Here is a 25,696-nt window from a genome sequence, read left to right as displayed (position 1 = left end):
ATACTCAATCATCCTCAATGGTGAAGACATCAACTTTTCCTTCGGAATTTTAACTTTGGACACTTCTGGAACAGACAACAAACCCTCAGACAGCTCATAGGCCTTTTTATAAGATCCTAAATTCAGTTTCTTTTGTCAGATTCTTCGGGCTTCACAGAGTATGATAGGTTTTCCGGTTTGTTTTGCTTCTTTTGCTGTTCTGTGGAGTTGTGCATTGTCATATCGTAAGTGTTAAGTTGCGTTATTACTTTGTCATTTCAGTTTGAATATCACTTCACAATGAGCAAGGTTTGATGAATGCACGATAACCAAAGTGTTTGTATTTCGCAGGACGGCCGCTTGGGGACTTCATTAACCAGTATGAAACGCTAAACTATGACACCGCTTCAGTTCGCCATCAACACAATCGCGTGAGACGTTCAAGTCCAAACAGTGATCACCTTATTGAGCTAAATTTAATAACAGAACGAAGGTAAGATTCAACGGTCCTTGAAATTTGCCTTGCGCTGCAGGTTGTGACAAAATATTAAAACAAACCTTAAAATATGTCGTATGCCGTACGTTGGTAACTGCTTTTTCAAGTTTTATTCTCAAAACTAGTGTCCATGGATCTTCAAACTTGTTTTCTTCGAAGACCTTTAACGCATAGTCACGTAACAGTTCTAGCATGATTATATTAAAAAAGATAAGATGTGGATGAAGATTGTATCTTTTTGACAGCCTAGGAAACACTGGATAACCATCAAGCTCTTATTTTGCATATATTTTGAGCAATCTCTTATACTCTATTGTCTGTTTTCAAAACAAAGAAATTGCAATTGAGTTTCAGAGTACCTTCTAAGTTCAGATCAAACACGCCATTTGCGTTTTGTTCCAGCAAATCCTAGTTACTAGTTCTCAAATTGTCGCCTCCCTCTCTGGCATTGTACGAGGCATATTACGATAAATAATGACATGCCGTTAACGTGCAACTAAATGGCTGGGTGTTTTACAAAGAAAATTTCTCTTATACGATCTGTGAGTGTCACGGCTATCAAGAGCTTTAAATTTGGAATCTGACCGATAAACGGAGTACATACATGCATAAATATTGTTTAATTAATTGAGTCTATTACGTACTTCACCCTTGTCATATCCAAGCTTCAACACACCTCTTCCCTGGCCACTGCTGAGCATTTAAACAATGCCCGTTCGTATGATCCGAGTGACACTTACCTACAACCTACCACCTCACGACAACTGGGCATTACTAAACCATGAAACAGCAAAACAAAACACCATGTGCATGATCCCACCATACAATGAATACTAACCAACAAAGGTTGGATTTTGAGATTACTTCTAATTAATTGAGATTAAGATTAGGATTAAGATTAAGACTGAGTTTAGGATCAATAATGCTTAAGGCCTAATTTGCCTAAAGCCATATTTAATCTCAAAATCCAATCTTTGTGGGTTAGTATTCATTGTATGGTGGGGACTCGTATATGGTGTTTTGATGTTTCGTTTCGCTGTTTCCTGGTTTAGTAATGTCCTCGCTTACTACATGTAGTTTGAATGCTTTACCATTGATAGCCTGGAGACTCATGGGAGCATTAACATTAGCCTAGGTTCAGGTTTTTTTTTGTCCAGCTATACTGTTACGATTCAAGTTATGGTCGAAAAATGAAGCTTTTTTACTTATTCTACCCATAAAAAACGAGATAATTAACAATAATAATTATCCCCTGAGCATGTGTTGGATATGAGAATTTTTTGGTAATGTGCAGAGTTGGCTAAAATCATTGTCATATCCAACAAGCGCAAATGGAATAATTAACAATTATTCGCCGAAGGCGAAGTGATTATCGGTGAATATTCACCAAGACGAAGTCAAGGTGAACATTCACCGATAATCACTGAGCCTGAGGCGAATAATTGTTTTAGTATAAATACACAGGTGATTATTTCAAAAAAGAGAAAAAAAAAAAACCTTTCAACGCGAAATCATCTTCAACTTACAGTGGCAAAGTGACTACTGGCAGCCATTTTGTCCGTGGAGGGGATTATTTGCCGATAATCCGAGATAGCGAGCCAATGAGAGCGCGCAATTTTGTATAATCACCTGTGTATTTATGCTAATGATTATTATTAAATTTTCGATCTCGGTTAATTAAAAATGCATTTCTCGTGCTCTGATTGGTTCACTCAATCTTGGTTATCAGCCCATATACCTTAGTTTGACCTTATATAGCAATTGATTGCGCTAGGTGTTGCTAAGCTAATTTTTTTTTCCGCCAGAAAGCGAAATTTCTGTCTGAATAAAGCAAAAAGAAAACTTTTTTTGTGGAAAGCTTCGATCAATTCTGACGTTTAGAAGTACTCAAAAAGGCAAGAAATGTTTTCGTGATAAGTCTGTGTCTGTCTGACCACAAGGTATTACAACATCACATCTTCATCAATTTTTTTCAATTTTGCTTGGATTTTCTTGCTTTTTTTGCTCTTACAGTTTTTCGTACTTCCAATCTTCTGGAGTTTAACGAATTTAATAAAACAATTATTCCATTTGTGCTTGTTGGATATGAGACTGGTTATAGCCAACTCTGCGCTACGTGCCTTGTTGGCTATTTACCATCTCATATCCAATGCACGCTCATGGAGTAATTGTTAAGTGTTTTATCAAATTTTCATTTAACCCATTCACAACACAAACCCCCTAGGACACCCCCCTTTGATGAGTAAAATCATCTGTCAATGGGTTAATCTGAATGCTTGGACACTTTTTTCTGCCTTTGTGTCCAGGAAAATTTCTCTTTTAGCTTGGCAACACTTGAGACAATGAGTTTCCATATTAGGTCATGAGCTGATAACCAGGATTAAATGAACCAATCAGAAAGCTAGAAACGCAATGTCCGAGGTCAAAAATTTAATATTTAAAGAAAAACAATGTTAAGCGCTCTTGAATGAAATTAAGAGATGTATTTTCTTTGATGGTGACTTTTGAATTTTTCGGAAAAAATAAAAGTGTTTATTTAAAGCAGTTGAATCTACAACGTTCCTGTTACTAGTGTACCCTGGACCTAGAGGTTTTTCTTGAGGTGCAAGAGAGCCGCAAAGCTGCAAGAAGAGAAAAAGCTCTGGTTACCTTGGACTTAAATCTCACTTTCATGCATACGCCAGCTGTCAAACGTGTGAAATTGATAATTACAAAAGGAGACTAATGGCAATAGCAATCACGTGCCCCTTCCATATTACCAATCAAATGAACCAATCATATTGATTTGCATGTTTGTAAAGATATCAACCAATCTGAGCCTTAGGGTCAGATGCTGACCCTGGCATCTGCATGAAAGTGAGGTGCGAGTCCAGGGTAACCAGAGGGTTTTCTCTTCCCGCCGCTTTGCGACTCGTCTTCGCGGCTTTCTCACGGGTCAAAAAAAACCTGTGGGATCAGGGTATTACTACTGCAGGTGCTCTACCGCTCTAATTGCGTAGGAGACTTATGGCAGTTATAGGCTTCAGTAAGCTAAGTTCAGGTTACAATTATACGTGTATTGTCCAGGCCTCGGTTGTTCAAAAAGTGGATTGCGCTATCCACCGCATGTAAATCACTATCCAGCGGATAAACACTAGCAAAACCAATTGAGTTATTCAGTGGATATAGAGGATATTACATGGCCGCGCGGGGATACGAATTTTATCTTCGAGTGCTGCAAGATACTTTCAGCACGAGAAGATAAAATTCGTATCCCCAAGCGGCCATGTAATGTTCTGTTTATTATATATATATTGATGAAATGTCTAGATTTAAAACAACTTGTTTTATTCATTTTCGAAATGATGAAAAATTGTTCACCAACCACTAAAACACGCATCTTGTGTAACATGAAACAAGATATGAAAGTTATGAAAAACAAATCATGATAATGTAAAATTTGCAATAAAAATGTTAATGTAGTAGAGAATTATATTTAAGCACAAAAGTATCGTACAATAAAGAGGAAGCTCGCCTTTTATTGGCTAATCATGTTCGTTACCATGACGACAGCGATATCCTCACATGTGAAAGATAAAAATGATACGTTCACTGCGCGCGGTGAAGATATGATTTTTTAGTAAAAGGAGAAATCCTGGTATTTCATCAATATCTATATAATAAAGCAATTTATCCAGTGGATATAGCGCTATCCACCCTTCGAGCAACTGGGGCCAGGTAACTTACATAAATACTGCCAGGATTCAAATTGTCGTATACATGTATGGAGCTTATAATTTGCAATGAAGTAAATATTATAACCTTGGTGAATGAAATGACAAGATTAAGATGTCTTAAAGCATCATCATCACAATCGGATAGTTTGGAAACAATTTACTGTGCCAGATCAACAGAGTTTGCATTAAAAAGAGTTCTAAAGTCCAGTGACATCATAAAAATCATTATTTTTTAAAGTTATTGGATTATTTGGGATATTTTGAAAGAACAACATCTACATGTAGTTTTTTTTTTTAAATTTTAATTTTTATTTTTTTTATTAAAGAATTTCTTACGTTAACATACAAAATAAAAGACAAAAAAGATACACATCATGCTTACATAGTACAAATAGATAAATATATAACTAAACACACACAATGTTCAGCTATCTACATGTAGTTGCCAAAAACTAGCATTGTGGGGCAAATTGTCTTGGAGATACTGGTCCCATTTTGCTCTGGTGACTCCATACAAATCCTTCTGTTATGAACTGACTTAGAAGGATTTGTATGGAGTCATCAGAGCATAACTGGGCTCAGCCTAATATCTCAAAGACATTTTGCTCTGAAATGTTAATTTTTGGTGAGTAGGCATTTTGGATGTTGTACATGTACTCTTGTAAATTACCCCAAAAAATCCCATAATTTCACAACTTTAATTTTTTATGATGTCACACTTTCTTAAGGACTCAAAGACTTGTTCACACAAAGGTGAACTCTATTTATTAAAGTGTCAACTGTATTTATTATAATTATTTAACACTGGGGCACTAATCTGGAACACTGTACATAAATCAATTTTCAAATCCACTATCAAATCATAGGTTGGTTTTTGAGGAGGGGGGAATTCAGACCACCTGGAGAAAAACCTCTCTTACGTAGGGGAGTAGAGAACCAACAAACTCTACCCACATGTAACGCCAAGTCTACTCAGTAGGAATCAAACCTGGGTCATATTGGTGGGAGGCAAGTGCTCTCACCACTGCACCACCACTGTGCACAAAATACAAGCATGTACTTAAGGACGGTGCCTACTATTGTTGTTGTGCGTACGTTCTGCGCATCTCTATATTCTCGGATTTACTATCATCGGTGCTTATTAATACAGGGATATTTTTGGGTGGTTCAAAACTATGTGGAGAAACCAGAACTTGGCAAGTGCTCTTGGTATCTAAAAAGAAAATTGGGGGTAACCATGCATTTTTCAGAGATAATTATGCTTCAATTTGCAAAAGAATGCCATACATTGCTTTGCATTTTAAAGCTTTTTACAAATATTTAACAAATAGAATCTGATTCCATGTTGCCAAGCAGGTTGAGGCTAAAGCGCGTGGGTGGGTGGGTGAGTCATGGGTAGGTGGGTTGTGGGTGGTGGGTTGTGTTTGTTTGAAGATAAAAAATGATATATATTAGCTCCCTCAGTGCTCTGTCCAAATTTGTCTTACCGTATTTACCCGTGTATAAGTCAACCTTTTATGGCCTCAAAAGAAGCTCCAAAAATCGCCCTCGACTTATACATGGGTTAAAGATTTCGAGCCAAGTTCCAGGTAAATAAATTTATTCAAAATTAACATCATAATGTGGTCTTTGGGCATAATGAACGCAGTGGACGAAAGACTTCAAAATGAATGTAAAAGCAATTCCAGTTGAAATGAAAAAGGATTTGTTTTACTTTAAATGTTGAAGATACTCACAAGCACAAATATGAAATAGACACTGGAAATTTTCGTTTTCCAAAGGCGGAAAGCTCTAAAAAACATTCTTGTTTCTTCAAATAAAACGCGATCCTTCAGCGGCTTAGTAACCTGGCGCAATACCTCGTGTTTACGTGCAAGCATGATCGTCACTCGTGTTGCCTAAAAATGCTGGTTGGTAATGATTGTTTTTTATTCTTTATACAAACCTGGATGATTTAAATGCTTTTGCAAACTTTGTATTGTTTGGTTTATGAGTTTTGTTTCGTTTACCATGTGAGAAATTATAAGTCAAGAACCAATAAACCTTGCACATTTCGCATCGTTTTTGAAGTTATTTTCAAAGATTGACTCCTGCTTCTGTGATGTTGTGCTTATCCTCTAAAGCCCTTTATCCTTGAACAACGAAACAGGTTAGTTTGAGGTTTACATGTTCGATTTTCTCAGAACTTTTTCGAAATTCAAGGACAAAGAGCCCGCACACACAACAATCGCTGAACCACAAAACTATTAAGCGCTTGAGGCCCTTAATTTTTTGTGAATCCACAGTTCCAGAAATCGAAGAATGCAAGATTAGTATCCCATGAACATTTAGCAAAGAAATTAAGAAATTGCTTTTTTTGCCATCAAAAATCGGGGGTCGACTTATACATGGGATCGACTTATACACGGGTAAATACGGTAGGTCTTAGGGCTTGTCTGTTTCGAGAATTTCCAGTCATTGATAAAAAAAGGGTTAGGTTAGGGTTAGGGACCCACGACCCACCCACCCACGCAGATTAGACACTCTCGCCAAGCATCTGTTCAGTAATAGATCACAGATGACGTCAAAATGTGGTAAGAACAAAAAAGTGGCACACAAGGCGATAGCCAAGTGTGTCACTGATGTTCTTACCACATTTTGACGTCTTCTGTGATCTATTACTGAACAGATGCACGGCAACATGGAATATATTTGTTTTACATAATAAAGAATTAAACTTTATTCACATAAAAGTTGATGGTGACGTCAATCGTGCATCTGTCCTCTAATAGATCATAGGCAGGAACCAATCAAAATGTGAGAATAACTTGGGTTATTATATAATGCTCGAAACATATGTGGTTACCCCCAATTTTCTTTTTGGATTTCAATAACACTTGTTAAGATCTGCTTTTCCCGCATATTCAGCAAACCGTGCAAAAATACCTTTGAATTAGTCCACTGTCCTTAATGTATAAAAAATTTGTAACCATCTGTATTTGGGCTTATTTTAAAATGCACAACCTCACCAAATCTTAAATTGATAGTGCTAAAAATAGAATTTTTAGTTTGGTTTAGACTTTGCATTTTTCATTATTTTGGGTCATTTCTTGTTCCCTACAAACAGAGAATTCAAGATTCGTCTCAGAAGAGACAAAGAGCTTTTTACAGATGACTTTGTCGCCGAGAATGCAGAATTTGATCCCGCTAAGGTTGTAGCAGGGGATGTTGAAGGTACCGGGTATTTTATATTGAGTTTTGTGACTGCTGCGATAAGGCACTTACCAGATTATACAGTACTTTGTTCAAACAAGCTTTCATCAAGGCTAATACATTGTACTTGTCGTTAGGTCATGACAAATCTCTGGTCCATGGCTTCATATCAGATGACGGAATATTTGAAGGCAAGATTCATGTGGGAAATGACGAGTATTTTGTGGAGTCCGCAAAGCAGTATTTCAAAGATGTTCCTCGTGATTTCCATTCTGTCATGTATGAGAGCAGAGATGTGCATTATCCTTATGCATACGGTGCAAGCTGCGGCATCAATGACAGAACGAAAAGATGGATGGACGAAGTGAAAAAGTAGGTTTCCAGAGCCATAAATTAATAAGTTACAATGAGTCTGTATCTTTCAGATGGCAAGAATAGCAACCACACCTGCTTTTGCAAAAACCTTTTCTTTCTCCTGTCTCTCACATCTTCAACCATCTTTATGACCATTTGCTTTGATTTCTTGTTAACCCTTCAATGGCCAATCAACCCAGTTTGCTTGTGGCAGTCATTGGTCAATGCCACTGCTACAGACTCGCTACAGACTGGCAGTGCAGTGGCAGTGGCAGTGGCAGTTCTCGTGGCAGACACTGATCAGTGCCACTGCCCAGTTTGCTTGTGTCAATGCCTGTGTAGATGGTCATTTTACTGCCTGGTTGTGGACCACATACATATGCCTGCATGGTGAACTTGAAATTTTGCAGTTTTAGGTACTCAAAGCACTTCATGTCATAGCTGGTTGACTGTCACTCACATACAGTAACTGTTGTTCATAACTGAGTACATTCATGAATTTATATACATTATAATAGTGATACCATCTGAAATAAATTACACAAAAAAATGTGATATCTGCACAGAGAAGGTAACCCATTGACTCCTAACTGGCCTGGGAGTGAGACCTTTAGAACAGATTTTACTTTCAGACTGTCTATTAAACACCAGATGATTTTAAGCATCAACCGGGGGCATGCATCCAAGAGTGTTTGAGGTGTCAGACTACTTGGGTTAATAATTATTGTGTTCAAAATAACCAGCCACCCTGGCCTAATTATAATTCATTATTTTTATGTCAGGTCTGCTGTGAAAGGAGACATTATTGAAAAAGAAGACCATAGTCAATTTCAGCCTTATAATTACAGATATCGAAGAGCAGCAGGGTCTATTAACCCTGAGAAACTCTCTTGTACTTTAAGAATGACGGTGAGATGAAACCATAAACTGAAAGCATTCCTCTCATTATAAGTATTTTCATTGTAATCCCTGTTTTTTTCCCCTTGTTTTTTTAGCCTAATCTATGCTTAATACAATAATCTAGACTAGTATATTTTAATGTTTCATACACTGCCTATGATCTGACATGTATACATACTTCCGTTGATAGTCTAATATATTAATAATTAATTGATTAATTATTTGAGGGAGCCTATCCCTTATAAGTCCAGTGGTTTCCTTTAGGCTTCCTCTCCATTACCATTTCAAATACTTAAGAAAACACTATGCTCTATACTGAGGCAAAACAATAAACTTGAACTTGACCTTGAACTTATAGTAGAAAAGCAATTTCATAAACATACTTCCACCAAAATACCTGTAGCAAACAAGGAAATTTCAAATCAGTGTAAACATGTGTTTTCCCTTAAAATTAAAAAATAATTACAACGGTAACTGTTAATTAGCTAGCAAGAAATTTACCTCATGGGAAATTAAGTTTGCAAAACAATTAATGAGTTAATAGATGTACCCAGCTCTTATACAGTAGTTACAATTTGTATGTGAACCAGTAGGGTATAATAGAAAACTCTGTTGCATTCCTTTTGGCTTTGTATCGTTCTTTTTCACAGGCTGACCATTTGTTCACTGAAAATATGGCAGGATCCAACAAAGAAAGAGCCATGTTAATTATGGCAAACCATGTAAAAGCTGCCAATGCCATTTACAAGAGTACAGTATTTGGAAGTGGGGACAAACCTGAGGGTACGTATTTAGACACAGTTACAGTGACTCGTGAAATGAGGCCCCAAATGAAGCATTTTCATACATGATAGATCACTATGAAGGCTATATTCAATTTGGTGTCCCCATAAACATAGAATATTGGCAGCACTGTTGCTGCCCCAAACCAATCCTTGGGTTTTAAAACTCTGTTTTGATGCAGCTGTGTTAATCATTTCTGTTTTGATTAAGGAGAGAATAATTGGCCAGTGATTAGGTTACATGTAGATTAATGATCTAGGTCATTTTCACAGCCAGTGTTATAACACTGTCACAGTTTGGCCTTATTCATATGGATTGTTAACAATAGCCTGTTTGGCATCTTAAACTCTTAATGATGCATTCCAGTGTGTGTTTCCAGATTCAATCGCCCATTGCTTTTGTCTAACTTAATGTACTTGTATCATAATCTTATTAATCAATAATCATAATTTAACAAATTGTGATTATTAATGCATGTAAATTATTATCTCTTAACTAACAACAGTTTGAGTGGCATGTACCTTATAACCTGTCAGTGAATACATGGACAATGATAATTTCCTTATACGTGAATAATTACAGCGCTGCTGTCTTTTGCCACATTGGCAAGCAAAGCTTGGCCCTAACACAAGACACACCCCTGCGTGAAAAATGTGGTCACGTCCTTCAATTTTGTCATGTGTTTTTTTTTCTTCAATCATGCCTAGAAAAAATTAATACATGTATGTTTCACATCTTCCAACTTCACAAATGCATTTGTAGCAAAAGATGCATCATAAAGCATATACCAGTTCTTTATGCCTTTAATAATTTTGCATTCTGGCATAATTTATCACCAAGGGAAGGTAAAAAAAATAATGTTATTATTGTTAGTAACAGTTTTGAATTTTCTGTTTTTAGCAAATTTTTCAAGCCTGTGTTTCCAAGAGATTGGAAAATGTGGATAATAAATTAAAGCACTTTGACTTTTAGCACTTGAGTCTTGGTGATAAACAACAAAAAAAAAAAATAATAATAATAATAAAACTAAAATAATAATATAATAATAATAATAATAATAATTAACAACTACATGTACATGTATTCACCTCAGTGTCAGTTGCTAGTGATGTATATTTGTAACCCGCGCTGCTAAGATAATAATACTGCAAAATGATGATTTTAACTGGTTTATCCCTGCAACGCTTACATGTAAGTAACAATATTTTCGGCCGCAAATCCTGAGTTTGAGTAGCCAATCAGAGCATGCATTCAACGCTATCCACTCTTTTAGTATATACATGTACTAATAATACATTATTATTTATCATTGTTTTACCATTGCATTGTGCAGAAGGCTTATTCTTAAACGATCATAGTCACAAAAACAAGGAATGACCTGAAATGATCTAAATTGTCTAAAATGAGCTACAATGGTGCTGTCAACTCTATGTAAATCATGACGTGTTGCTGTGCAAATTCAAGATTTTTGAGATGTCAGCTCAGCACCAATCACAACTGCACTGTTGGGCACACTAAATTTTTTGTGCCATCAGCTCTACTCAAATCAAAACTGTGTTGCTTGGCGAACTCCAGGTTTTTGCACTTTCAGCTCTAGCCTCTGTGCAAATGACAACTGCGTTGCCAGGCGAACAGATTTCTTTCACACCATCATCTCCACGACAGGTGACAAGAAGGCTTGTGTGACATGCTAATCCCGCTGTTTGTCAACTTTAGTCTGGGCTTTTGCGGAAAAAAATAGAAACTTGTGCAGAAATTTTTTACCATAAACGTGTTGATTATGCGGAATTAAAAACAGTTTATATAACTGATAATTTGGCCCGTCCGGTCACTGTAATTACATTTTTTAGTACATGTCATTTAATAGGGCACCCATTGAGCAAATTATTGCCATAAGCCTTTGAGAGACATTTCTAGGTTCCTTGTAATGTACAAAGACTGTCTATTAAAAGTGATGTTCTTATCACCTAGAAATATATGATCTGTTCGGATATCCTAGCTGAAAATTAAAAGTGTCCGAAAATTCTAGGGAATGGTATCTCCTTTTCAGAAATTGCTAGCTGAACGTTACATGTACCTTCTAAGAACTCCCAACCGAAACCATTTTCTCATCCAAAACTGCTAGGTGACATTTTTAAGTGCCAAAAATTGCAAAAATACCCCTTCTGAAAACATAAGGAACTACTTTTTCCTGGTTGCGAATCTTTTAGGCAATGTTTTAGTAAAGAAATCTATAGCTGTTAGGCAACGTAGAACCTAAAATTAATTGTTAGAACAGTTTGACTCTCCCGAACACATATTTCACCGAAGATTATCGTTGAGTGCCCCTGACATGTATTTCATGAAATTTTGAAATTAATGCGGTTCAGAACATGAGATCATTCTTCTTTTTCTCTTCATTAAGCTTCATTTAGCAACACGGTAAAGTGAATGGATCGTTTTCACTGTCACGCCACTGTCACAAGTTGCAAAAAAATAAATTCTTAACCATTGAAGGCAAAATCCCAAGAAAATGAAAAATGCTATAAAAGACAAGTACATCAACAACTTCTCAAAGTGTCAAGTCTGTGTGGTACACCATTTTTCGGAACATTTCACACAACTTTTCAGGTGCCGATCATCAGTGTGTACATACATGTAAGTTGAACACAAAAATATGGCTGCCAAAAATCAACCTTATGACATCTTGAAGTTTACCGGTACTTTAAAAAAAATGCTTTCTTTTTACTCGTGAGCTGCAATGTGTACACATACATGTAAACACAATCCTTACTACGTAAAACTTTTGAATTGTTGAAAATTAAAAGGAGAGAAAAACTTTCTTAATAATGTTTTTTAAAAATATTCTATCCCAGTTTTTTATCGTCAAATGTTTTAAAAAATGGCTTTATTTCGAATAATAATCTTGTTTCTTTTTTCAGGAATTGAATTTCAAATCCAGCGAATGGTTGCAAATGACAGCACCGATGCTGCACAACCAAACAATCCTTACAGGGATAACAATATTGGAGTCGAAAAGCTCCTTGAATTAAACTCTGAGGAAAACCATGATGCCTTTTGTCTAGCATACATCTTTACTTACAGAGATTTTACTGGTGGTGTCTTAGGACTTGCGTGGGTTGGTGAAGCAGGTATTTGGTGAAATTAGCCTTTTAGGAACCTTATTGGGGGGGCGGGGGGGCTTTATGCTATTGACTCCTAGAAGAGTGAGACTTCATAGATTTTACTCTGTCTGGGACAGAGGTCAGATTTTACTTGTTAGTGGGGGCAGTTTACAGGGCTTGACACTAACTTTTGACACCACTTCCTCAAAATTTTACTTTCCAAAATGGATTACAGTATTAAAAATGCTTACGGCAGAAATAAAAATGTTGCTTGGTACTGTCAGTGTGTTATTATTTTGGTGTTATAGAAACGCCCCAAATGGACTACCTAAATGGACTGCTAAATGGACAACCAAATTGGACTACCCTAAATAATTGTTATCTACATGTACTTTGAAAAATAAAAAGATTACTAAAGCTTGGTTGTTTTGATCGATCTCCACCATCTTTTCTTTTTAAATGCTGCTTGTCAGCACATTCATTCTTCACGCGTGTGATGACTGACACGCTGTCAGATGAATTTATAATCTTGTATAGACCATTCCTTGCTCAAGATGGCAAGTAAAGAAGATACAACTCAAAAGTAGATCACATGACACATGAGCAGCCCGCTTCCCAAATCCATTACCTTATTTAAGACTAAAATCTGCGATATTCGCTACCGTATAGTATTTATGACCTGAAGAAGAAAAGAAAAGATGGTGGAGATCGATCAAAATAACCAAGCTTTAGTAATCTTTTTATTTTTTCAAGGTAGGTAATTTAGGGTAGTCCATTTAGCAGTCCATTTAGGTAGTCCATTTTGGTAGTCCATTTAGCAGTCCATTTAGGAAATCCATTTAGGTAGTCCATTTCGGTAGTCCATTTAGCAGTCCATTTTGGTAGTCCATTTCGGTAGTCCATTTAGCAGTCCATTTTGGTAGTCCATTTCGGTAGTCCATCGTGGTAGTCCATGGACTGGGGGTCAGCGAAATGTACCAACCTGTTAACATCTCCTACATCTACTCAAAAACTGTCACCTTTAATTTGCTTGATGGACAGAATGGATTTTCCTGTGTTCTGGTCAGAACTGCAAAGATTGCATTTTACAGTGTTACAGTAGTTTGGCATTCCTTGGCTTAACATTATGGAATCCCTGGTTTGGTTCTGTTCTTACCCCAGTCATTGGAGTTGCGTTGGATAGTCCTTGGTGCAATCGCACCATAATGTACATGTAGTTAACAAACCTCCTATCAGGTTTGATTCTTGAATCATTTAGGTGGACTGAGTTTTGTAACCTCATCAGCTGTTTTGATACATGAGATACCTGATTTGTTTAGGGAGAAACCGTTGTTTTGTCTGATTAGTCCATTCAGTGTAAAGATGTATAAAAGGAAAATTGTGCATCCAGGCAGACTTCTCATTATATTTTTGATTTCAAGGTAACGCTGCTGGTGGAATTTGCGAAAAAGCCACATTTTTCAGGGATGGTAAGGAAAAAAGTCTGAACACAGGAGTCGTTACTTTCATCAATTATGGCAAGCAAGTTTCACAGAAGGTCTCCCAGATCACCTTTGCTCATGAAACTGGCCACAATTTTGGCTCCCCAGTAAGTCACAATGATTATCCTTTGTTACCAAGTATAATACATGTATACTCTGTATGAAATAGTTAGAGACTGGTGACATCACAAAGACTAGCAACAGGCAAGGGTAGCAAATTGTTTTCTTAGCCACAAATCACCATGGCAATGTTTAGGCGAATTGATGCAATAAGCAAGAAATATGAAAAGTTATCGCCATGATCACGTTCTCTTTAGAATGTTAAATTTGCACATTTTTATGTTAGACTTTGTTTAGCAGGTGACGTCAAAGAAATGTTCCAGACTGTATAACACATTTACTGAGCATGTAGAGCCATTATTAAACAATTATTCGCCGAAGGCGCAGTGAATATTGGTGAATATTTACCGAGACATAGTTGAAGTAAATATTCTCCATTAGTATATACTAAAACAGTGGATAGCATTGAACTCGCGCGCTTCGCGGCTCGGTAAATATCCACCGCTAGCCACCTCCACTTCGGTGAATAGTTGTTAAATATTTACTGAACCTGAGGCGAATAATTGTTTTAGTGTAATTTTCAGCGGTGAATATCAAGAAAGTGCAAAACAACGTGCTAAAACAATAAAAATAAAAGGCACAAAAAGTGCTTGATTGGCTTAGCAGCCGCACCTCCAAAATGTTATATTCACCAGGTAGCGTGGTGAATATAACACTAAATTCTTATATTCACCGCTGAAAATTATACTAATATTGCTTATTAAACCCATTCTTTGGTGTTTTTGTTCCTGTCAACATTGTTTTTGCGTGAGGTCCCTACAAACCCTACTCAAGAGTGCCTATTTTCAGTGAACACACGCTGGTGAACATTACCAAAATGTGAGAGAAGGAGTGACAAAGTATTGAGCAAACTGAAAAGCAAATATGGCCAAATTTTATGGTGGTTCCCCTATGGCAAAAGCTCATCATTGCCATCACATGAAATTTTTAGAATGGTACATGTATAACGTAAAATTCCTAAGCATTTTTATGATTTAGAGTAGATTCATTTTCAATCAATCAAATAATTATTGTTTCCCTGTTTGCAGCATGACAGCACTGCAGCTTGTACCCCTGGAGGAACTGATGGAAATTTTATCATGTTTGCAAGAGCCACAAGTGGAGACCAAAAAAATAATAGGCTTTTCTCATCCTGCAGCAGAGCAAAAATGAACACTGTGATGGATGTGAAAGGACGATGCACTGATTCTAAGTGTTGCTTTACAAGTAATTAAGACCTCAATGTTATGATTTGTTCAGTTTTTTCTTCTGTAAAATTAATTATTTTAAGGTGGGATGTTTTGGACGATCAATTTTACTATATACTCAACAGAATATGCCATTTCTGGCCCGGGTTGCTCCAAGAATGTTTAGCCCTAACCAGCATTAAATACCATGGAAACCTCTTAGAACGGTTTTCAATTGAGTGTCGAAAGTAATTAGCGAATTACTTCACTCAGTGATTGGTTCAAAGTTCACGCACCACTTTTTCAACCAATTAGATGTGAAACCAAAACCAGTCATGGCTTGTGCGTGCACATTTTCCTGCACTTGTGTTGGCTATGTGTAATTACTTCGAGTTTTGATTGGTTTACTGGACTTACTTTGGTTTTGGTTTTACGACACTCATTTGAAAACCGCTGTAACCAACAGTTAGCACTAACCAGGCTTCAAGCAACTGGCCCCTGATTGGTCAATGACAAATACATGAATAGGTTATTAAAAGCAATAGAATTTTTAGAGTGCAATACGGAAGTTGCTATGGAAACAAAGTGATGGAGTACTGTAATTTTGTAGAGTATAAAATGATTGTACATTTTATGGCTCCTTGTGATGTTCTGAAAGTTCTCAATTTTGAGAACTTCCAAAACATCACATGTGCCCATAAATCGCAAAATGCGCTCGCGTTCATAGTCTATTTCCTATTCAAAAACTTGACTTGATTTTGTTTCATCATGATATTTAGAGGCAGCTGAGGCCTTCTGTGGAAATATGATTGTGGAAGAAGGCGAACAATGTGACTGTGGTTATACTGTTGACCAGACTTGCAAGGATGATCAGTGTTGCCATGGTCGCACTACTGGAACTGACCGTAGCAACGACTGTACGCTTCAAAACGGTACATGCAGGTTAGTTGACATCATAAGCGGTGTGTTTTTGTAAAGCTTCACCTGCTGTTCATTGGTGGTGAGTCCCTACATGTACTGCATTAAAATACAAAGAAATTTTTTGTCCTCAAACTTTCCCACTCTTTTGAAAACTGACTTTTTTGAAACTTAAAGGTCTTATGCTGGTATCAGAAGTTTCAGAAGTCTTAAAAGTTTTACTAAAATGTCTTCTTTGGGGCTCTGTTGTGCCTACGTGTACATAATGTTTCAAGAAGAATAAACTATTACAATAAATTAACAATTATTGGATGAGGCTGAGCATGATAGCGATAATTAGTATCAACCAACTAGTGGACTAATGCAAATCCTGCATTTTGATTGGCTACGCTACAAGAGGACTATAATTCATAGTCCTCGAGTAGGGGAAAGCGTGACGCTTTCTTTCGTTTTATTCCCAAATAAATAGCCCTTCAACTTCCATTTGCTAACTTTATTATTGCTTTTCTGTCCGACTAGTTGGGTGATACTAAAACAATTAGACCCTTCGTCCTCAAGGGTCACGGGTTTAATTGTTAATTATCAAGGCCAAAGTTTGTGTTATCTGCCGAAGCCGAAGGTCCACCGATTTCAAAGTGGCTATCCCTTTCATTGACTGTGTGAAGTACTTTCACTTGTACATTGAAATACTTGTAAAAAATTGTGAGTTTAAAGAACTTGCGTGGTAAGTAAAGCGAAAGGTACATCTTCGGGTCACTCCCTTCTGAATCTTTTCCTTTTACCAACCTCTTTCTAACCTAGCGCGAGGGCCGTACTGGGGATTATTGGCCCAAGGTCGTGGCACCGCTCGGTCCGTACAGAAACAATCGAGGGCCAATATTCCCTGGTACTGTCCCGAGCTGGTGAGGTTAGTAAGTTGTTCATTATATGAAATCGTTTCTATAAGCGATCTGACTCTGCTTGGTGAATGTTCGTAATCTTCGTCTTCCATCAGCGAGCTTTTTTCAAACAAGAACTTTTTACATGTAAAACTAAATTCCACTTGCTACAATTGTGATGAAAAATTAAATTGCATTTTGTTAAACTTTTTCTGTTTCGCTCGACTTGAATATCCCGGGAGAGAAAAAAATACGGAACGGACCGTTTCCATGGTAATGGTCCTTACTGTAAACTCCCGACCGAGCCAATCGGACTGCTCCATTTAGCATGAGAATTGCTTACCATACAATAAATAATACGTTATTTCGTGGACACTAATTAATGTTATCCAGTTCAGTATTCTCCTTGCAAAATGTTTTTAGCATAGAAAGGGAGAAGAGAAAAGCAAAACTACCAAGGGGGTGTGTCACAGGCAATTAGGAAATGAGAGGGTATAAGGGTAGGGGCGGGTCTCCTTATCCCACCCACCTGAAAATCCAACATGGCAGCTCAGGGGCATTGATTTGTGCACTAGAAAGTTAACTGCCACCCTCTATTAAATAAGAGGCCTGTAATCCATGCTATGTTTATCCAGTATTTTCATGCTTCGTGTTCTCAGAATTAAGTCTTGCAGATAATTGTAGACCCTAAGGTAGGCTTATTTGAGCAATCAGTAGTCATTAAAAATCCTCCCACTGAATGCTGTCTTCCTGGGTGGGGCCTAAACATTACAATGGGGAGAACAACGGGTATCAAATTGATTGAACTACTCACTTCTCTTCTCTATTTGTTCCCCTTCCCTTTTGCTGCTTTTCATTTGCACATCAAAATTAGGTTTACTAAAGGAATTAAGATTTGCTACAAAGAGGGTAAAACTTTGGTTATATTGATTTTGTAATGAGCTTGTGCCCCCTTCTCTTTCTTTCTTTTTTTTTTTTTTGCTATAGCCCAAGTCAAGGTCTTTGCTGCAGCAGTGGATGCAACCCCCAAAACGCAACCTTTTTGTGTCAAAACGAAACTGAGTGTGCCAATGCTTCTTTCTGCAAGTATCCTTTTACACTTAGTAAAGAAAAAAATACTCCACTTTGAGAACCTTTTTGACACTCTCCCCACCCCCCCCCCCCCCCCCCCTCCCAACTCTTTTCCCTGGAACAAAGCTGGGGATTTTATGCCGAAATATGGACAAGAACAAGATCGAAGCTGCACGCGCAGGAAAATGCACGAGCTACGCTACATCAAAATAAGGAATTTTTTAAACTCAAAAAACCCCAGCTTTGAACCAGAGTTAAACGTTTCAACGTCATGAGCTTCTGAAAACATTTTTTTATCGAAAATCGCACAATGTCAAGTCAATAAACCATTTTCGAATTCTCACGGCTGGACTCGATCTAGCATGAAATGGAGGCTAATACGGGCAAATCTTTTCAAATGCAAGTTATTTTGCCCGCATTAGCCTCCAGTTCATACTAGATCCAGTCCAGCTGTGAGAATACGAAACTGGCCTATTTGGATCTGTTACGTACGAGAGATGTTTTGAAGTTCTCAAAAGTGGACACGCCCTTAGGCAATTACAGTTTGAGATATTCAAAGCATCTGAGTGCCAATACCGAATTGAACGAGAAGATCGTGCGACTTTTAGTTTGTTATACAAAGTTTGTTAGTAATTCAAAGGAGCAGGCCCAGCCCAGTTGGTTAGTGATTGACTTTCGGAGCAAGAGGTTCCCAGTTCGATCTTCGGTGGCTTCAGCATCTGTTTTGACTTTCCTCTGATTCGTGTAGCTATAGGTTTAAATACCCGTAAAATGGAGCACTGACAGAGGGATGGGGGTGAAGGGTGCACCGTCGGCTTCCATTCGGATACCAGCCTCGTAGCTCAAGGAACTACCGACGTTAAGTAAAGTGACTTTACTTTACTTTACTTTACTTAACAATGAACAAAATTTTTTCAATCGATTCTCGGAGAAAGATATTCTATATGTAATTTGCGTTAAGCGAGGTTGTAGAAATCTCGTTCTATTGTGATTTTTTCTATTTTTCTTTAAGATTTGTCCCGTGCTTTTATTAAAAAGGAGTTTTCGTTTTTCTGCCCTCAGTCGTCCGCGCGTGATTGTCATAGTATACTAACTCTACCGCGAGTACAATTTGAAATGAAATTGTACTGCTCTCTTCCATTCTGCTTGGAGAATTTTTCTCGGATGTATTGACGTTGATTCTAATTAGTTAATGCCTTTTTTGACGTTTAAAGAATCAATTGTTGTATTGTGTTGAGCAGTTTTGATGTTTGCACGGTTCTCGAACATTCATTAGAGAGCTTAAGGACGGTGCCTACTAATTCAAAGGTATTTTTGCCCCGGTTTATGATTATGCAGAAAATGTAGATCTTAACAAGTGTTATTGAAATCCAAAAAGAAAATTGGGGGTAACCACGCATTTTTCAAAGATAATTGATGAATAATATTTGTAAAAAGCTTTAAAATACAAAGAAATGTATGGCGTTCGTTCTCAAATTGAAGCTTAATTATCTCTCAAAATGCATGGTTACCCCCAAATTTCTCTTTGGATACTCAGAGTACTTACTAAGATCTACTATTTCCGGATAGTTTTAAACCGCGCAAAAATATCCCTGTATTAATAAGCACCAGCCATAGGAAATCAGAGTATCTCGAGATGCGCAGAACGTATGCGCAATGAAAATAGTACGCGCCGTCCTTAAGTACGCACGTTTGTGAGATGCTGACGACAACCGGAAGAAAACATTTCGCGTGCCAGGGCAGTGATGTCTCGCAGATTTTTACACTAATCATCTGTAATGGAGAAAAGATACTTAGCAATGTAAATGTGCTTTTGTGAAGACAAGATAAAAGGGAAAACAGCTCACTTCCGGTTGCCGTCCGCGTCTCAAAAACGCGGGTGCTTAAGCTCCCTTTTGACTTGGTGTGAAGACATCTGTTTCGCTGCAAACATTTCCTTGACAATCAACAGTGGAATGAATGCTACGTGTCCTGAGCCAGCCCCAAAGGAAAATCTAACTGAATGCAATGATGGAAGACAAGTTTGTTTGTCAGGGGTACGTCAAGTTATTTGTAGTTATTTAAATACTTATTTCGTCATTTTAAAAGTGGAACGATCTGACTATTTTGTGGAACGATGTGATCGTTAAATGGAACGAAGTGACCGGATACCATGGGTTCAACAGCTGCGGACCCTAATAGGCCGTTATACAGTTCTGTGCTCAGTTTACCAGGCCTTTCAATAAAATCGAGGCTGGATTTAATCCTTTTTTTAATTCACTCGCATCTTGGCCCGAAGAGCTAAATGAGCTCATCACGGGGGGAACTTGCATCTTAACGGTCATACAAAAAAAGAGATTTCGTTAGTAGCTCAAGTTCCTTCTGCAGAACATATACTATCATAAAGCAACACACCACACACTTCGTTTGCTTGATAAAATGTCTCTTTTATTTTACCGACGCTAAAAATATACTTCACGATTTGTGTTGTAAACGCTAACCAGCAAGCTGTGTCACTGCAGTAAAAGGAAAAAATACAACAACGGCAATTTATGCGAGGATGCTGGAATATAAATAAGTTAGAACTGCCTACTCGCTGTGCAAGCTTGCGACTTAAGAATAACTTTCTTTAACATTGAAAGAAAAACGAAACTCAAAGAACACAATAAAATACCTGCACATGTTCTTGTTCACACAGTTTGAGTTAAGGTTGATACGCGACATATTTTAAAATAAACATGACACCGACTGATCGATCGCCGAACATGTTTTTCCCATGGATAAACGTTTCACTTGCTTTCTTGCACAGCAAAACCTTTTCTCCTCAAACTATTAAGCATTCTTCTTCGTTATCTCTTAATTCGACTGCTCTGGAGCTTTTTCAAGGAACTTTGAACCCGGACCTTCACACGGGCGTAAGTAAAATTCGAACGACGCGAGTTTATTTTCTGTTCCGTCCGATCGATTAGACAACAACTTTTGCCTTTCACGTCGAATTTCATGTGTAATATACATCAAACACCTTGCCGTGAAACGTTTCGATGCCCGTTTTACGCCTGGCCACAAAATCAGATGAGAAGGCCGACACTGCCACCCCTCCCTTGACACACATTTGGAAAAGCACCCAGATTTTGGGAGCCACGTGACCGGCCACAACCAGGGTCTCTTTTATGAACGATAAGGGAGGCAGAGAAGAGTGACCCTGGGAACGAGGTTGACCAAGTGTAGGCTACTCGTCGCCTCTTGTTTGAAGTGACGTTTCGTCGCCGTAGCCGTCATGGTTTCTTAACTCCCTACTGTCTAACGCCAGTTGAGAGCCCCATAGGGGCGAAAGGGGTCATCTTCGCCACTCAAAACTATGTCCCCTTTACCCTTTTCCCTCTTAGAAGTGACACTTGTAGGTTTTACACTGTCTAACGCTAGACGATTTTACTCGTCAATAGAGAAACCCCCCCCGGGGGGGCGAAATGGTTAAAGAACCCCCACGCTGTTTGGAAAAGGTAAAGCATAGCTTCGCATGTGCTTCTTTAGCTCGTGACCGAGAACAATACCACTCCTTTATATTGTCTTGCGGATTTCGGTGTTTTCTTGGTGTGTAGAAAGGCTGAAATGAATCGTGTGCGCTCTTGTAGGTTTGCAGCGGTTCCATCTGCTTGGCGAAGAAGTTGCTGGAGTGCCAATGTAATCAAGAGGCAAACCTCTGTGACGTGTGCTGCAAAGAGAAAGAAGGTGCTTGCCTGCCAACTAAATCCTTTGCTCAAATGGGCAATCGGGAAATTCGACAATTTCCTGGCGCGCCATGCAATGATTTCAATGGCTACTGTGATGTTTTCCTCAAATGCCGTGCTGTGGATGCCGATGGACCGTTGTCTCGCCTGAAGAACAAGTTTTTCAGCAAGGAGGCTATCCTAGGTTATTTTGAATGGATCAAGGAATACTGGTGGGCAGTGGCGCTTATGGGACTGGGGCTCATTTTGCTCATGGCAGGTAATGAACTAACGATAACTTCGAAAACAACTAATCACAATAATTCTTATTATTAATGTAGACAGTCAAATTAGTCATTCACTGCGCAAAGCAAAGCGGGGGAAAAGGCGTTGGACCAAGTTACCATTGGATTCTATTTTCCCACTCTTTGGTAGAGAAAGTGGCGTCATTTTTTTCACTAGTAACTAAGGCCTTTTTTTTTAATAATCCGAAAAAGGATCCTCGGAAACGTTTATATATACTTCTTACTAACCGAGTGCGAGGTCCGTACTGTAAGTTACAGACCGAGTGTTTTTTGTTGATTTATGGCCGCAACGGGGATAAAGTGATGATCCGTAACTTACAGTACGGATCAAGAGGACAAGGTTAGTAACCTAATTATTATCTCTGAGGTAATAAGTCGCGCGGAAAAGTCTGGGCGATGATAGGCCCAAGAAATCACTGTGGCCATGACTTGACAACACCCAACTGAAAACCGCTCCAAAATCCTTTTTTCTGCTTGCAGGTTTTATCAAGGTCTGTAGCGTTCATACGCCCAGTAGTAACCCCAACAGGAAGCCGGCTCGCGAGCTGACTTTGCGCCGACAACCACAGGGGCGAAATCAACGCAACCCAAGATCTCGAGCCCCACAAGGCAACTCCGGGGCACGAGGGAATCCCAGGCATGGAGGATTCGAGGAAGATCCCCCACCCTACAGTGCAATGGAAATGCACGGTGCACGACGTTGAGATACAATCAAAACCCGCGCACAAGAACATAGATTTTTGATGGTCTAAAAAGGTTCTAATATATATATTGAAATGAGTCCTTTTTTTTTCTAAGCGAACAAAGGGAACCATTGCTGTGTCTGTAACTTATTTACACGTTTGCTCTCTTAGAGACAAAGTGTCTGCAACGACTGCAGCTCTATAGCAAACCTTTTCTGCATTTTAAAGCTAAACTGTACGCTCTTTGAACTTACGAATTCTTGCTTTTGACCCTATTTGATTTCAATAGGAACCTGCTTAAAAATTTTGGCCTAAAGCAGGCTCTTGTAAAAGGGGATCTAGATGGAAAATCTTATCCTATAAACATTTTCTTAAATCTAGGTTCTACGCGGGTTTTAATTGTATTTTCATAGCTCGCCTTTTTTGTCCGCTTGCACGCAATGAGAGGTGGTGCTTTTTCACGCCTCGACAATGGGGTCGTGTTCCTTTAGCGCTTAACGGATTTGCCTCCATTCCCATGCTCAAGTAAGTCAAGAATTGTTCAGCGCTAAATTTGATAAGCTTTGTTGTAGATACAGCAAGGATCACAGAAAGATTTTATAGATTCACTCACTTCGTTATAATTGTTTCATATAAAAGTTAAGCCGTATACTTATCTGGCCTGCAGATACCAAAGGCAATCTGGTTCCCCTCCAGGGAATGTTCTTGAAGCCGGGTTGTTTCTCTTTCGTGAACAGTGTTAATTCGCAATTTACCAGAAACGTTTCGCTGCAAGCATGCAGGTTGTAAGGCTCGATGATACCAATTCTATCCTTGAAAATAGCGGCTTTTTGTTTTAGCATTTGTGGTGGGTGTGAAAACACCAAGAAACACAATACTTATCCGTCCACTTCCAACACTGCCCAAAAGAGTTGTTTTGGACCGTGCATCAAAGGTCCTCGGATCTGGTGGTAGTTGATGTAGGGTTATTATGTGTTGAGAGGAATTTGGAATAACTGAGCACGAGTATATTTTTTTTCAAGGACTAGTAAAAGTGCACGAGTTCGTAGGGCGAGAGCAATTTGTAGTCTTTGAAAACATTTACGAGTGTTTATTTATTCCAATCTGCACGAGAAAAATCATATTATTAGTAGAATAATACTTTTTAATAATAGACATGAAAAAATATCAAGAAGTCCTGTCGTAATTAAGCAGAAGAAACGCACGCGTATCACGTAATCACGCAGAAATTGCGCTATCCAGGGTTACTATTTGATCGGCTATCTGTGACTTTCTCTGATTATTGACCAGTTAGAGTGCATTGTTTATTTCGTCTTTTGCACTGAATTATATGGAAAGCCATAACTTTCTTATGTTATCTTTATTCTTTTGCTCTTGAAGTTTTGTCTTGTGGTGAGGTTTTGTCATTATGTGACGAGGTTTGATGGTTACGTGTTGTGTTTCCATCACGATGTGACGAGGTGTGACGGTTACGTGTTGTGTTTCCATCGTGATGTGTTGAGGTCTTCTTTTGATGTGCTGTGTTTACATTTCATGTGATGACGTTGTTTTATGACGTTCAGTTTCTCCCTTTATGTGATTATAAACACAGCACTTCATAAGAAGCCATGATGGAAACACAACACGTAATGAGGTGGCTCTAACCAGTTTCAACACTTAGAAGATACACTCTCTTTAGAAAGATCGTCACTACACGCTGTATCACGTAAAAGCAATGTTGTGGTACCATTTGAAACACCAACTATTGCTGAACAAGATGAGGTCATCATTATGACGTAATAAGTCACCTTGGCAACGGGGAAGCCCAGTAGAAACACCCTATATTTTGGCTTAAGTTGCTCATATCTCAAAAACATTTTTTATTGCTGGAAAGTGATCAGAAGGCCAAGATGAAACTTTCTGCGAAGTTTCAAAAAAATTATTTACTGCAGAATCAGAACCACCTTTAAAAAAGCACAGATTTAACTTGAATATGAATCCGCTGCCAAACCTTCTAAGAACGTTGCTTGAAAGCTTTGAAACTGGCTTTAGCCACCTTAAACCTCGTCACATAATGACAAAACCACACTACATAACAATTATTCCATGAGCCCGAGTTGGATATGAAGTAATAAAATAACCAACGAGCGCGTAGCGCGAGTTGGTTATAATCACTTCATATCCAACAAGGGCGAATGGAATAATTGTTTTAGTAAATTCTCAAACCGGGTTTTGCCGCCGATTTTTATTTCCGCAATTTTACAAAGCGTCCGGAAAGAGCATCTTGGCGCACTATTTTCCATATGACGTAAAACTTCGACTTTTGCCCCATAGTCGGAGTTTTTTAGCCAATCAAAAAGCTAGAAATGCAATAGTCGGAGCTGAAAATTTACTAAGTAATAATATTGCCACAGTACATTATGACAAAACTCCAAAACTTCAAGACCTAAAGAATAAAGATTACATAAGAAAGTTATGGCTTTCGATAGAATTACCTCTTTTCTGCACTGTGTGACCTGAAAACGTCATTTCTCTTAGGCAATCACAATGGAGAAATTTTGTTCATGGATGTTATTACAATGCAAATGGTGTACGCAAGCCAAGTTCCAATCCGAAGAAAATATTATTTTATAGAAACCCATGACGTTTTAAAAGAAAAATTTCGTTCGAATCTCAGGGGAAGGGGGGAGGGGGGGTAGGGAAGGTGTTAGAAGGGCAAATTAGCATCGTTTTTTGTTAGTTATTATGAAAGAGCTTTCCTGGTCCTTGCACAGGTTTTGGTTTTCTGAAGTTTAGTGTGAAGACAAAATATTCTCACATAAAGCGAATTTTGTTTCTTGCATCTAGAAAGCAGGAGCGCTTTCCTTTTTCTTGCAGCTAGAAAG

At 38.2% G+C, this 25,696-nt stretch overlaps 1 protein-coding gene across 1 annotated transcript; it reads left to right on the top strand.

Moving 5' to 3' along the window:
* On the top strand, window positions 1–23,950 carry LOC138042446 (disintegrin and metalloproteinase domain-containing protein 10-like). The gene is made up of 14 exons (XM_068888334.1): window positions 1–224; window positions 331–472; window positions 7,298–7,404; window positions 7,521–7,755; window positions 8,520–8,646; window positions 9,288–9,420; window positions 12,342–12,551; window positions 13,946–14,112; window positions 15,154–15,331; window positions 16,071–16,233; window positions 18,075–18,173; window positions 20,110–20,194; window positions 21,770–22,124; window positions 22,630–23,950. The coding sequence occupies exons 1-14, from the start codon at window positions 161–163 to the stop codon at window positions 22,851–22,853; spliced, it is 2,289 nt and encodes a 762-aa protein (XP_068744435.1). The 5' UTR covers window positions 1–160; the 3' UTR covers window positions 22,854–23,950.
* Window positions 23,951–25,696: the final 1,746 nt, after the last annotated feature.

Source organism: Montipora capricornis, chromosome 3 (assembly GCF_036669925.1).
Source record: "Montipora capricornis isolate CH-2021 chromosome 3, ASM3666992v2, whole genome shotgun sequence".
NCBI classification, from domain to species: domain Eukaryota; kingdom Metazoa; phylum Cnidaria; class Anthozoa; order Scleractinia; family Acroporidae; genus Montipora; species Montipora capricornis.
The sequence above is the reverse complement of the archived record's forward strand: the minus strand, read 5'-3'. Positions and strand labels throughout refer to the sequence as shown.

Coding starts and splice junctions, on each gene's coding strand:
- LOC138042446 (XM_068888334.1), top strand. CDS start 161: ATGATAGGTTTTCCGGTTTGTTTTGCTTCTTTTGCTGTTCTGTGGAGT. Junction 473..7,297: donor AATTTAATAACAGAACGAAG/GTAAGATTCAAC, acceptor CCCTACAAACAG/AGAATTCAAGATTCGTCTCA. Junction 8,647..9,287: donor CTTGTACTTTAAGAATGACG/GTGAGATGAAAC, acceptor TCTTTTTCACAG/GCTGACCATTTGTTCACTGA.